This window comes from Budorcas taxicolor, chromosome 10, assembly GCF_023091745.1.
Source record: "Budorcas taxicolor isolate Tak-1 chromosome 10, Takin1.1, whole genome shotgun sequence".
Lineage (NCBI taxonomy): Eukaryota > Metazoa > Chordata > Mammalia > Artiodactyla > Bovidae > Budorcas > Budorcas taxicolor.
In genome coordinates this window covers 58,660,382-58,674,851 of record NC_068919.1, presented here as the reverse complement: position 1 = coordinate 58,674,851, position 14,470 = coordinate 58,660,382, and the positions used below count along the sequence as shown (strand labels likewise).

At 38.7% G+C, this 14,470-nt stretch overlaps 1 protein-coding gene across 1 annotated transcript in view; it reads right to left on the bottom strand.

Moving 5' to 3' along the window:
• The window catches only part of ATP8B4 (ATPase phospholipid transporting 8B4 (putative)), a 284,625-nt gene that overhangs the window by 102,689 nt on the left and 167,466 nt on the right, over nucleotides 1–14,470 (bottom strand). The window contains exons 12-14 of the mRNA XM_052647369.1: nucleotides 12,736–12,894; nucleotides 5,263–5,351; nucleotides 3,917–4,113 (exon numbers count right to left, since the gene is read on the bottom strand). Coding sequence (XP_052503329.1) covers nucleotides 3,917–4,113; nucleotides 5,263–5,351; nucleotides 12,736–12,894 — 445 coding nt within the window. The remainder of the gene's footprint in view (nucleotides 1–3,916; nucleotides 4,114–5,262; nucleotides 5,352–12,735; nucleotides 12,895–14,470) is intronic.

Here is a 14,470-nt window from a genome sequence, read left to right as displayed (position 1 = left end):
CACCACGGCACTGTTTATAATAGCCAGGACATGGAAGCAACTTAGATGTCCATCAGCAGATGAATGGATAAGAAAGCTGTGTTACATATACACAAGGGAGTATTAGTCAGCCATTAAAAAGAATACATTTGAATCAGTTCTAATGAGGTGGATGAAACTGGAGCCTATTATACAGAGTGAAGTAAGCCAGAAAGAAAAACACCAATACAGTATACTAATGCATATATATGGAATTTAGAAAGACGGTAAAGATAACCCTGTATGCGAGATAGCAAAAGGGACACAGATGTATAGAAGAGTCTGTTGGACTCTGGGAGAGGGTAAGGGTGGGATGATTTGGGAGAATGGCATTGAAACATGTATAATATCATATGTGAAATGAATTGCCAGTCCAGGTTCGATGCAAGATACAGGATGCTCAGGGCTGGTGCACTGGGATGACCCAGAGGGATGGTATGGGGAGGGAGGTGGGAGTAGGGTTCAGGATGGGGAACATGTGTACACCCGTGGCGGATTCATGCTGATGTATGGCAAAACCAATACAATATTGTAAAGTAATTAGCCTCCAATTAAAATAAATATTTATATTTAAAAAATAAATCCTATACATCTAGTTCTATAAGTACATGACATACCTACATCTCCCTCTCCAGAAATGGTATGGTATCAGTTCAATTTCTATTTAAATGGTAATACTTTTTTTCCCACACAAACTATAAAAGCACACTGTAACTCTGTAGAATCATAAAAACAAATGTCATACTCTGCATGTATTTATTTATACATTACCCAGTTATAATCTAATCATAATTTCACTCCCACTCCACTTCCTTGTAAGTTTCTTGCTAGCTGTTCTAATCAGCTTTGTTCTTCCTATTCCATTCACTCAGAAAGCATTAGCACTTATCATAAACTAGCCACATTGCCTGACCTGTCATAAGTGGTCAGTTAGTGTTGAATGAGTGAATCCTGACCCTTATTCCCCAATTTTACCAGTAAGGACATTAAGACCTACAGAGGTTGTGAATAACCCAAGGTCACACAATTAATCCCAGAACCAAGACTAGAATTCAGGCATCTGGTAAAGTCAATGCATACCAGACCTGGAGAGTGCCATAAAAAATGGCATTATGCATTGTCATAATGCGAGTAACTGTTCAATCACTTGACATTTTCATTTATTTAAAGGTAAAGCATCTCCCTAAAAATCTAAGCAAAATGAATAGAGAACAGAATTTAATCCTGTGTTGTGGTTCAAGTTGGTGGAAGTATTCTTAATTAATTTTAATTCTTAGACCTTAAAATAGTCTGTAGAGAAGAAGGTATCCTTTTTGTTTGGAAAAGGAGGATTTAGGAGAGTCACAATGGAACATTCACCCCTTTGCTTTATAATAGCAGAGAAAAGGAGACAAATGTTCCAGAGTTAGTATAATCAAACTGCTTAGTGTTTTCTGCCTGGATGCTTAAAGAGCAGGGCTTATGATTTCCCCCATTCTGTGGCAAAATAAGCAATATGGAAACAAGTTTCTTTTGCTTTGGAAAAAATAGCTAATTCCTTGGGAGTACAGCTATTACATTTCTTAAGATGATGTATTAAGAAACTGTAGCAGGTTATATTTTAACACTATAGATAAACTGACAGCATAGAAATACCCTGCCAAAATCAACTTATTATGCTCACATGGAATTGTTAACCATTCAAGGTAAATTCTGCACTGTTATCCTTCAGTGACACAGCACTAATTTATTCATTGAACCTTTGGAAACCTTTGTAGAAAACCTTCATCCCTCTAATCAGAAATACTTGGACTTCTCTTTTTCCAGATCTTGGTGTGAGCAACCTGAAATCCCCTAGAATGCTTCTTGCCTCAACTTTTTGTCAAGCTGACTTCAGATCACTGTTCCTATTTGGTGAGGAAAAAAGCTCATATTATCTTCATCAATACCATGGCTTACCAACAAGTAAAAAATTCTAGTGTCTTTTGATGTCTTGGCTGATTAATAAATCATGTACAACTTAGACATAGACATTGTGCCAAGTGTTAGAAGACTTGGGTTTGGATCTTGGTTCTATCCCTAATCAGCTTTACAATCCTGAGAAAATCATCTCATGAAAGAAGTTCAACAGCAATGACTTCAAAAGATTTTGGGAGGGGGAGACGTAAATGAGTAATGTATGTGAAAGCACTTTATGTAAAATACAAATGTCTATCTTACATTAATTGTCTAGAGGTAAGGTGATGTTATCTGGAGCAGAAAGTAACTCAGGAGTCAATTATTTTAATCCTCTCGTTTTACAGCAAGTGTTTCCTAGGCAAATGAGGGCACAGAGAAGCCAAGTACTTTCTCCAAGGTCACACAGATATTAGTGGCAATGATAATATCAGAATGTGAACTTGGACTATTCCAAACAGGTTTTCTTTCTGCCACTGCAGGGAACACATTAGAAGGAAAAAGGACCTGGGAATCTTGGTCTTTAAAAAACAATATTAGAAATCATAAAATGAAAAATGCCAATACACTTCAAAGAAAGAGTATATACAGAATATACTTCCTTTGTGAGGACACATGAAACTGCTCATGTGCAGATGGTAAGTCACTCTGAGCAACTATTGTTCATTTCCACATAAAAGGAAAGCTATAAAAGCTGACCATAGCTCCTTTGGCAAAGAGCAAGATTTACTACAGACTTTATAATTGGATACAAGCATGAGAGGTCCTCAGAATCAAAGACAAGCCAGTAGGATACATTTTAAATAGAGCCCACTCTGACCACAGTTCCAGAAGGCCCAAAGTAATTTGTGGTGTTGTGGCCACATGCCACTATTTCAAGTCAATTTCCCACAACTTGACATTTCAGTTTCCTGACTGCTATCCAAAATAAGGGTGGATTTTGTGCATTAAACTTCCCTAGCTTCATCAGAGTGAGGATTTTGGAAAGAGAGAAAAAGAAGCTCATAAAAATTAGTAGGGATTTAGAGCTGGTGATTTTGTGTATTGTTAAAATACTGGTGATGAGGAACGTCAAACAACCAAGTCTCATCTTGGCTCCAGTGTCTTTGGGATTGTCCGCCTCAGTCTTGGCAGGATTAGGATCAAAACTGTCTCAGGTACAGATTCTAGGGCCAACTTCTAACTTTTATCAAACACATACATAAACACACACACTCACAGAGTGCTTATGTAGATAGATAGGCAGACCATTTTAGCCCTAGTTTATAGGACCAAATCTAGAAATGACAAATCAAGTTGCAGAGGGAGTAATAAGCCAAACTTCTTTTTCAACAATGAATAAGCACCAACAACTATATTTCAACCCCTTCATGTAGTTACTAATAAAAATAGAAAGAATTAATATTCACTGAGCTCTTATAATGTGTCAGGATTTGTCTAAGAGCATTATAGTTTTGCTTACTCTCTATACTACCTTTTAAAGTAGAACTATTACTTTCTCCATGTATAAAACGAGGACACTGAGGTACCAGGAAGTAAAGTAACTTGCTCAAGGTTATGGAACTATAAAGTGGTAGCACGGGGTCTAAATCCTGGTATCTCGATGCCAAGAAGGCATCATCTCAATAGATCCCCCCAAATATTTTTCTGTTTCTTTCCCAACATCAACTCAATTCTAACTTATTAGGTTGCATGAGACTACACAGTAGTCTGTGTATTCCAGAGGAAAACATTCCTAAGAAACCAAATCAAATCAAGAAGAAAATAAAATGCATCTATTGTTAATTTGAAAATGTACAACTTAAGCAGATTAAACAGCTTAGTTGCATTTGTAACAGATGCGGCAGATCATGAGCAGTTAGAGACTTCTCTCTCACTGCTTTAATTTTAAGACAAACAAAAATGATTACATAGAACACAGGCTTTTGACAAAATGGTTTCAAAGAACAAACTCTCATCTTACCTCACATATAATGAAATGGGTACCACTGTATTAAGGATAATAATATATGACCAGAATGTTAAGAATCCTGAGAACACAGAGTTCTTCTCTCGTTCATTCCAAAAGAGGAAGGTTCTGAATTGGTCCCCAACTTGATTCTCCCAGATTGAATTTCCAATCGCAAGAATAGTTCCCAAGCATATCAGAAACCCAAAAATCTGAAATGAATATATAAGTCCAGTTAAGGTTAACTTGAATCCCAACTAGTCATATCAACACAATGCATTTACACTTCTAATTCCAACTGTTATTTGAAAATCAAGTTATACAAAGCTCATCTAATTATCATTAATCAAATGAGTAAAATGTAATATGCTTACACTGGGAACTTGGCTAAATATTTTACATATACATTTTCTCACTTAATTCTCCCATTGACTTTCTGAGATAGGAAAAAACATTCACACTTTCCAGGCCAAAAACAAAACAAAAAACAAACAGGTTATATAACTTGTTTATGGCCACAAAGCTAATAACTTCACATCCTCTATTTGTGAAGTATGCATATGTTTAAGTGTCTCCCAAAGATTAAGGGCTTCCCAGGTGGTGCAGTGCTAAAGAATCTGCTGCTAGTGCAGGAGACACAAGAGACATGGGTTCTCTACCTGGGTCAGGAAGATCCACTACAGTAGTAAATGGCAACCCACTCCAGTATTCTTGTCTGGAAAATTCCATGTACAGAGGAGCCTGGAGGGCTACAGTCCATGGGCTCGCAAAGAGTTGGACATGACAGCGTGTGGGTGTGCACACACACACACACAAACAGAAGTACAAGATCACATGTCCTGACTTGCTCTAGTCAGTTCCAGTTTACATCTACTGTCCAGCTGTAATATTAACAGTATTCCCTTCTTTCACCTTCAAAAGCATCCTGGTGAATGATAAATTATATGGTAACCAAAGGCACAAAAGCAAAAGGAAGAAAACATCAGTAATAAAAGACTGTCTCAGACTAGTCAGGTCTCTTGGCTACAAGTCTAGCTGCACAATGTTTCCTTGAAGTCAACAAGAAAGATAAGGGTTAGTTAGAATACTGCATGACATACAGTAAAAATTTTCAGGTTGCCTTTGAGATTCAAAAAAAAGTAGAAAGCAACCTTGAAATTGTTAGCCAATTCCAGATTTGCAAATACTCTATCAGTATTAGCGAAGCAGACATTTTGGAGGTAATGAGGCCCCAAATGGAAAATCTCCAAATACAAATTCCACAAAAAGAATGAAGATTTCTGAAAGAAATCTCATCAGAATGTAAGAAACATATTAAGATAATGATTGTGATATTGCCTAATTTTGTTATAATAACTTACCCATAGGACTAGAGTATTCATCAGTCTATCAATGCTTGTCCTCTTAAACTTTGTCTTACCACTGTTCTGCATTAGTTTAGTGTCAGGACCTGCAAAAGAAAAAATGAAAGAAAAATAACTTTGAAATGATTAGATTATATATTATTATTATCAATTCCTAAGAATATCAAATGTTCCTGAAAGGAAAATAATATTTTTCCAAAATAATTTGTTTTATAAGAGTAGGATTATTTATGTTTGTTTATGTTTATGATGATGCCGCACAATTGCACTCATCTCACATGCTGGTAAAGTAATGCTCAAAATTCTCCAAGCCAGGCTTCAGCAATACGTGAACCGTGAACTCCCTGATGTTCAAGCTGGTTTTAGAAAAGGCAGAAGAACCAGAGATCAAATTGCCAACATCCAGTGGATCATGGAAAAAGCAAGAGAGTTTCAGAAAAACAAAGCCTTTGACTGTGTGGATCACAATAAACTGTGGAAAATTCTGAAAGAGATGGGAATACCAGACTGCCTGACCTGCCTCTTGAGAAACCTATATGCAGGTCAGGAAGCAACAGTTAGAACTGGACATGGAACAACAGACTGGTTCCAAACAGGAAAAGGAGTACATCAAGGCTGTATATTGTCACCTTGCTTATTTAACTTCTGTGCAGAGTACATCATGAGAAACACTGGGCTGGAAGAAGCACAAGCTGGAATCAAGAGTGCCGGGAGAAATAGCAACAACCTCAGATATGCAGATGACACCACCCTTATGGCAGAAAGCAAAGAGGAACTAAAGAGCTTCTTGATGAGAGTGAAAAAGTTGGCTTAAAGCTCAACATTCAGAAAACTAAGATCATGGCATCCAGTCCCGTCACTTCATGGGAAATAGATGGGGAAACAGTGGAAACAGGGTCAGACTTTATTTTTGGGGGCTCCAAAATCACTGCCGATGGTGACTGCAGCCATGAAATTAAAAGATGCTTACTCCTTGGAAGAAAAGTTATGACCAACCTAGACAGCATATTAAAAAGCAGGGATATTACTTTGCCAACAAAGGTCCGTCTAGTCAAAGCTATGGTTTTCCCAGTAGTCATGTATGGATGTGAGAGTTGGACTGTGAAGAAGGCTGAGCACAGAAGAATTGATGCTTTTGAACTGCGGTATTGGGGAAGACTCTTGAGAGTCCCTTGAACTGTAAGGAGATCCAACCTGTCCATCCTAAAGGAGATCAGTCCTGAGTGTTCATTGGAAGGACTAATGTTGAAGCTGAAACTCCAATAGTTTGGCCACCTCATGCGAAGAGCTGCCGCATTTGAAAAGACCTTGATGCTGGGGAAGATTGAGGGCAGGAGGAGAAGGGGACAACAGAGGATGAGATGGTTGGATGGCATCACCAACTCAATGCACATGAGTTTGGGTGAACTCTGGGAGTTGGTGATGGACAGGGAGGCCTGGAGTGCTGCAGTTCAGGGGGTTGCAAAGGGTCAGACATGACTGAGCGATTGAACTGATGATGAAACAACTGATTCTCAACTGATGTCTTTAACAACAATCCTGGAAACTGCAAGAGAATTTATCTCCTTAGAGAGATAAATCCAGACATAATTTGTAGCTAAAAGGTTTAAGAAATGCTATTTTCCAAAAATCTATGTACGGATGTGCTTATAGTTTGAAGCAATTAAAGTCAATCACATAGAGGAATGATTTGGAAGTGTTTAAAAGAATGTCCTAATAAACACAATTTAGAACACTGAAGCCCAAAATGGAAAGTTAAGAAAAAAATCAAATGCTGGATGTGTTTCCCAAAAAAGATTTTTGGTGGCTTTAATGGAGAAACTCCAAACAATACAACAGCAAGTAATTTAAACCTTTATTGGGTATATTGCACACTGTTTATATGATATGCATTTTTGTAAGGGCAAGAATTGTCTTAAATATGGTGTTGAGATTTATTTCAAGTAATCCTTTTAAATCTCATGTTAAATATTTACTAACTGCCTTGTTCAAGAAATTCTAAGATTATTAGCTGCTCTAGAGGTAGATTATTAGATGACTAACAAAGAATATTAGATTATATTGCTAAGTAAATTTCTTATAAACAAAGATGCTCAATAGAAGTGATCACATTTTAATTATATCTGATTTCCCTAGTCTTCCCTCTCTACACCATCTTCCCACAATTAGCACTAATCCATGTACCCACTTAATAGAGGAGGAGAGGGGGAAGGAGAGAAAGGGGGTACACATGGAATTATACATCATTCTAGAAGTCAAGAAACAATGGGAACATTCTTAAAAGACTCCTTTACTTAAAAGACAAATTGGAGTAAAGACCGGGGTCTCATAACAATTCAGTCTTGAGTTAGAAATTGTACCCCAGTGTCCTTTTCCCAGCCAATGCTGGGCAAAGAAGACCACCCAGTTTTTCCCAGAATCGTTTATTAAAGTCATCTGGACATTGAGGGTGGGAAGCATTTCTTTTAGTAAAGATCATAAAGGGCAAATAAAGTTTGTGATTGCTAAAAGCTGAAATATTGACAGACCAGTTTTGTGCTAAAAATTTACATTTCTTAGGCATACATACACACAGACTAGCAAAGAATCTGTTTAACGAGTTCTTAAGTACTTATTTAAATATAGCCACAGATGTTAAGATACACATCTCTTCTTCCCCTCATAGTCAAGATTTTGAAAGAATTTTCTATACCCTTCAGCCTCTGATTCTTTGTCTCCAACTCATTTCTCAAGCTAGTTTCTGAGCCAATCACTCCACCAAAACAGATTTGGCATTGTCATCTCTATCTTCCATGCCTTCTTTGACCTCTCAGCAGACTTCGACACTGTTGACTATTTCATCCGTTTGAAACACACTCTTCCCTTAGCTTCTGTTTTAGAATGTTCTGCTATTCCTCCTACCTCTTTGATAGCTTCTTCTTTGTCTTCCATTATGCTCACTCCTTTCTTCTCAACCATTAAACAGTGAGACTTCTTAAGAATTAAGTACAGACCATCTTCTCTTCCTTTTCAACCCACCTTCCCCGGGAAATCTAAGATCATAGCTCTAGTTAACATCTGTAGACCAAATGTGTATCTTCAGTTCAGATCGCTCCTCTGAGCTCTAAACTTATATATTTCATTGCCTATATGATAGCTTCCCCTGGATCTTTCTAAGGCCCCTCAAGTGGCCCTGGTCCAGCCTAGCTTGAGCTCTTTCTCCAGGGTTCCTTATCTCAATGAATGGCACCACTATCCAGTCAGTTGTGAAAGGTGGGAGAAACCTCAGAGTCTAATCTATCCCATGACTCCCACTCTAATGTAAAGTATCATCATCTCTCAACTGGACTTCATGTAGGAAAAGCCTAGCAACTTTGTCTCCTGCATCTGCTACCATCCTATGTATACACTTTTTCCTGGATCCTATTGACCAACTTTAAACATATTACAGGCAAAAGCAAAACTTTCCAGTTTAACACATACACATATCATCTGTGTGAAAAACTGACAATGGCTCCTCAATGCTCTTAGGATAAAGACCAAAATTCTGGATACAGACTATAAGGGTCCTGGATGGTCCAACCTCTATCCCTGTCTCTAGGCACATATTCACCTCTATTCTCCAAGTTTTCCAAGTTCCACACTGGCCTTAAGTTTTGCCTTTTTTTTTTTTTTTAACCTCCCCAGCCTCATTCCCACCATAGGGCCTTTGCCTATGGTATGCCTTTTAGCTAGCTTGTTCTTTCCCCTCAGATTCCTCCACCATATACTCTTGTGAGTTCATGTTCTTTTTCTTCAGAGTACCTTTCTCAGTTTGATATTATACACTCATTACTATAATTATTTAAGAGTAATGTCTTTCTTTCCTACCCGACTCAAATCACATGAGTGAAGGGACTGCACTTTTCTTGGTCACATTCTTGCAAAAAAGTAAGTAGCACAGTGCATGCCACATAGCAGGTATCCTGTAAGTAACTATTTAATGAATGAATTTGTTTATTAAGTACCTACAATGTTTTAGGAAATATCTATATGTGCTTTTCACATAATATTAGCTCACTAATGTGTAAAACAAGCCAATAAATTAGATATTATTATCCTTAGGTCACGAACAATCAAACTGAGGATTAAAGAATTTACATAACTTGCCTGAGGTTTCTTTTTTTTTTTTTTTTGGTCTGTAAGCATCAGAGCCAAAATTAGAACCCAGATACATATAACTCTAAAGCTTTTGCTCTTAACCACTATTTTTAAAGTCATATGAAATAGTCCATTAATTCATTAACTCACTGACTCATTCAATCAATGTGTAAGACTATGACTCATTCAGAGTTCAAACAGGAAACAGATGACACACTGAACAAGGATTATTAGAGCAAGGTGTATTTATAAAGAGAGAGACTACAAAAGTACTGGTGGGTGTATAGGAGGTACAGGAGAAGTAAAATGTTAACACAGTAGCCAAGCACTTCATAGCAATCAAGATGGTTCTTCATCTACCCTAGAAGGGAGACATGAGGGGAGGGGTGGTTATTATACCCTAAAGGAGAGAGCTGTGTAAAGTCTGCAGCTTCTAAAGGAAGGGTGGGTTTATGTTGGGGGACCCAGCCAGCTTTAAGGGAGGCAGCTAGGGAAGTAAATACCATGACCTCAGTCTTCTTCCTTTGATTTCTTCCCAGAGATCCCCAAAGACAGGACCAAAGTTCAAGGAAACCTATTAGTGTAAACCATACAGGTCAGCCTCCCAGGGTAGAGAGCAGAGTGTGAAATGGTGACAGTAGATCTGCAGGGGCAAGTGGAATACAGCCAGCACAAGAACCTACTATGCGCCAAGACAGTGCTGACGCCTATGGACCCCTCACATGGATAAGACTTCTACCCTTAGTAACAGGACTTTCTCCTGTCGTGAGTTAAAAGAAAAGCCATTCCAGGGAGGCATGGCCTAGCTGTTAATGTATATTAGAAAATCTTCATAAATTATAGATTTGCAAAGTAAACCATGTTTATGTCAACTACACTTCTTACAGAATCCTTAAGAGCAGGTATAACTAGAGTACTAATATGGAAAGAATAGTTTACTTGTTTGAGATTACTTTCATAAGATCTCGATGTTTACATGGACATAGTTCCCAAAATTAGATGTCTCAAGACTTCGGATGCTGAGACACTCCTTTGTTCAACTCTAGCACTGACAAAATCAACCATCCCTCTGCCTGCAATTATTCTAATTAAGCTTTCTATGAATATTTTTGCCTAGATGAAACTTAATATAAGCATGCTCTGCTTTATAAATATGTATAATAAATAAATGCTCTGCCAGTGAACATTAAGGTCACATCACAAAAGAGGGTGATTCCCCATTTCTCCCTGCCAAGATCCAAGAGCAGTACGTTATCCCAACTCTCAGCCTATGGAGCAGATAGTGTGCTCTTAATAGATGCCAAAAGAAGGGAGAAGCAGGCAAGGAAGGAGAATAGCAATTGTGAGGCATTCTCTTCCATATGCACTGCCTTTCTGAGCCTTTATAGTGCCTCTCTAATATACTCATTCCCACATTACAGCAGATAAAACTAAAGCTTAGGACTTATAAGAAACCATGGTTTAACATCCTTCAGCTGGCAAACAAATCCGAACCCAAATCTGTCCAATCCAAATTCTGTGAACTTTCTGTTATACTGTTTTGGAGAGGGACCTGTTCACCTTACCACTCCACTTTCTTCTATGTAGGAGCATTTCCACACAAAGCCAACATGATGAAGGAAAACCTGACCCCTGAGTGGCTCACAGCAGCTGTCCTAACATAACATGCTATAGCTGAACCACTGTTCTGAATGAGTCATTCCAAACAAGATCACACAAATGCAAACAAGACTTTGGGTTACAGTCCACTCTTAGGATGATGCACTTCCACTTCTCTAATGACAGGGAACAAACTGAGACGGCCTTTCCCATCGGACGACCCTGAAGGGCTTTCCTGGTGGTCCAGTGGTTAAGAATCTGCCTGCCATGAAGGAGACACAGGTTCTATCCCTGATCCAGGAAGATCCCACACGTGGCGGAGCAACTAAGCCCATGCACCATGAGTACTGAATCCGCACTCCAGAGCCCAGCAGCCACAACTACTGAAGTCCACACACCCTAGAGCCCATGCTGTGCAACAAGAGAAGCCATCACAATAAGCCTGCACACACAGAAACTAGAGAGTAATCCCCACTCATCACAACTAGAGAAAAATGAGGCAATGAAGCAGCAATGAACACCCTGCACAGCCAGAAAACAATAAAAAAAAATCAAAATTATTAAAAATAATAATAATAAAAGAGATCTTCAAGAAATCTCTTAAGTGTGACAATTGAAGTGGGAAGATAAAGAGAGGTTAATGTATAAGACTAGCATGCTTTTTCTCAATACAAGATGCAAAATAAGGAAATATATAATCAAGGGTTTATTCCCCTGACTAAAGAATAAAAGCATCTGATGAAAACATGATGAAACCAGATTCATCCCCAGTTAAAATGACATATACTGCCTCATTTCGAGGGATTTCTCAAGTCCTTATAATGGCAATGCCCTGACAGTAAGAGCCTTGCTAACACTCACAGCTGAGAGTATTTAGCAGGAATTTAGAGGATTTTTCTAGATTCAGAACACTTTTGAGTCTTTCATGAACATTTTGTTGTTGCTGAAGAAAGTTAAGAAAAACATTCCAATTTTAACTACACATATAGTCAAAAACACAGCCCAAAACACATCTTAATTTGGTGTCACAAGAAACAGGATTTTAAAAAGTCAAGGGCTGGCAATTGAAGCCATGAGTAAAAATTGAGAGGCTTTATGAAATGATGCTACTGCAAGCTTCCTTGGCAAGAAAGTGCCACCTTGGGCCCTTTAGAGATAAATTAGAGACAGGTAAAGGAGCAGCAGGAAGAGTAAGAGATGCTCCCCTTCCTCCTTCAAGCCCTACCCTCACCTCCAGCCTGCACAGTCCTTCCAGAATCTGCTGGCCTGCTGACAAATAGTAGAAGAAGCTCTGAAGTATACACAGAAATGACTGCAGGATCTCTAACAAGGCTTTTCCAAAAGGATTGCTTGAAATTGGCAAACTACAAAGTCGACAACAGAGCCAGGACTTTCTTTCACGCTTGTCCTCTACTTTAAAGGCAGGCTGATTAATACATATAATGATAGGGATGATTGAGATGGGGTTAGATAATAAGAAAATAAACATTAGGTATCTAGCATCTGAGTAATTAAGGCCCATGCACTCTCAAGAGTAAGTTCATGATGTCAGTGGTTCCTTACAGAGTGGGGCCAGGCACACTGTTTCTAGAGCAGTGGTGTCTTACCCTGGTGCTCTACACTCTGTAGTCAACTCAGAAGGGCACTTTGCATGCTCATCCAACCTGGAGAGCTGCAGACTGTGCCCATGCAGATCTCAGGAAGAGTTTACCCACTGTAAACTCCTGTTTACCCCTGGGGAGTCCACTGTACCTGCAAAAATAACCATTCCAAAACACCAGCTGGTATTTCTCAGGACACAGCCCCTCAGGATTATCTTCTCATTGTTGAGGGAGTGCTTGCTGCCCTTCCAAGAGAGAACTCCGGTGAATTTATCTAACTTGTTGTTAGGTGCCTCACACACAACAATCCCTGTAAAATACAAGAAACAAACATCTTTATGCCTCACCTTGAACTCTCTTTAGAAGCTGCAATACCATGTTAGCAGCCTACTTCTCACATACAATTCATTTTCCTTCTCTTTTCAACAGCCCAGTGTCATATATATGAAAAAGTGAAAGTGTTAGTCACTCAGATGTGTCCAACTCTGTGAACCCCATGGATTGTAGCCCGCCAGGCCCTTCTGTCCATGAAATTCTTCAGGCAAGAATACTGGAGTAGACTGCCATACTGTTCTTGACACACACACACACACACACATACATACAAAGTCAAGCTAGGAAAAATCACCTGTGGCAGGGTACAAATGTTGTGAAACATGATTTTATGCACTGTCCAAAGAAGAACAGAAACCCCAAGAGCCATGGGATATTTTTTCCTTTAAAAAACAATCACTTATCTCAACTTTTGGTTTGATTTTTGGAAAGATAAAGCAGAGGTGATCCTAAAGTTTTTATTTCATCTTTTTTTATTATTATTATTTAATGTAACTTTCACACAGGTTAAGATGGCATACTTTTAGTTTCACAACCAAACTTAATTGGGTCTTTCTAGGCTCATAATCAGAATTTCGGGTTCCTACTGTACTATATACTATAAATAAACCTGGGCCTTGTTTGCCCCATGTGCCTGAGAATGCATGTGATTCCTTTCAGCTGTTCCATGCTTCTTACCTTGATTAGATTCAGAGTTCTGGGGACTCTCAGAGGCACCATATAACTTGCCCCAAACTGTCCGAAAGATGTTTCTTTTTTTTTTTTAATACCAAGCCCATTCCAAATCAATCAATAAATTTGTTCCATTATTTCAATAAGAAAATACACTTTTAGGATGACGGTTCTCTTGATAGAAAAAGAAACCAGAAATAATCTTTCACAGACTCTGTCACAAAGTATATCTATTAGATTTAAGTACATTTGCATTGCACATAGTTGGGGTTAACTTTCTGAGTACAAAGATCTGAAAGACAGAGGGAGAGAGGAAGAAAAAGAGAGGAAAGGAATGAAAAAGATAACTGAGAATAGATCCAAAGAAGATTCAAGCCAGCCAGGGGTAAGGTTAGTGTGTACAAAATTCTTTCCCCAAAACAATAAAGATACATTTATTTAATCAAAAACCAAAAGGGTATTTTGCAAGATAGAAAGCAACATTTGGAAAATAAAAAAGGGAAGTATGTCTTTAGCACTGACTGAAGGGAAGAGAGACCAGGGGGCCTACAGAAGTTCTGTATTGCACTGTTACACCCCCATCAAACACCCTCCTGAACTTAGAGACTTCTTACCTAACTCCTTTCCTTCCCAGGATGATATGTTTTCCTTTTAAAGCTCATAGACATAGGTGATGGGAGCTTCTCTGGTGGCTCAGACAGTAAAGAATCTGCCTGCAATGCAGGAGAGCCGGGTTTGATCCCTGGGTTGGGAAAATCCCCTGCAGAAAGAAATGCTACCCACACCAGTACTTTTGCCAGGCTCCCATGGACAGAGGAGCCTGATGGGCTATAGTCCATAGGGTCTCAAAGTTGGACACGACTGAGCAACTAACGCTGCAA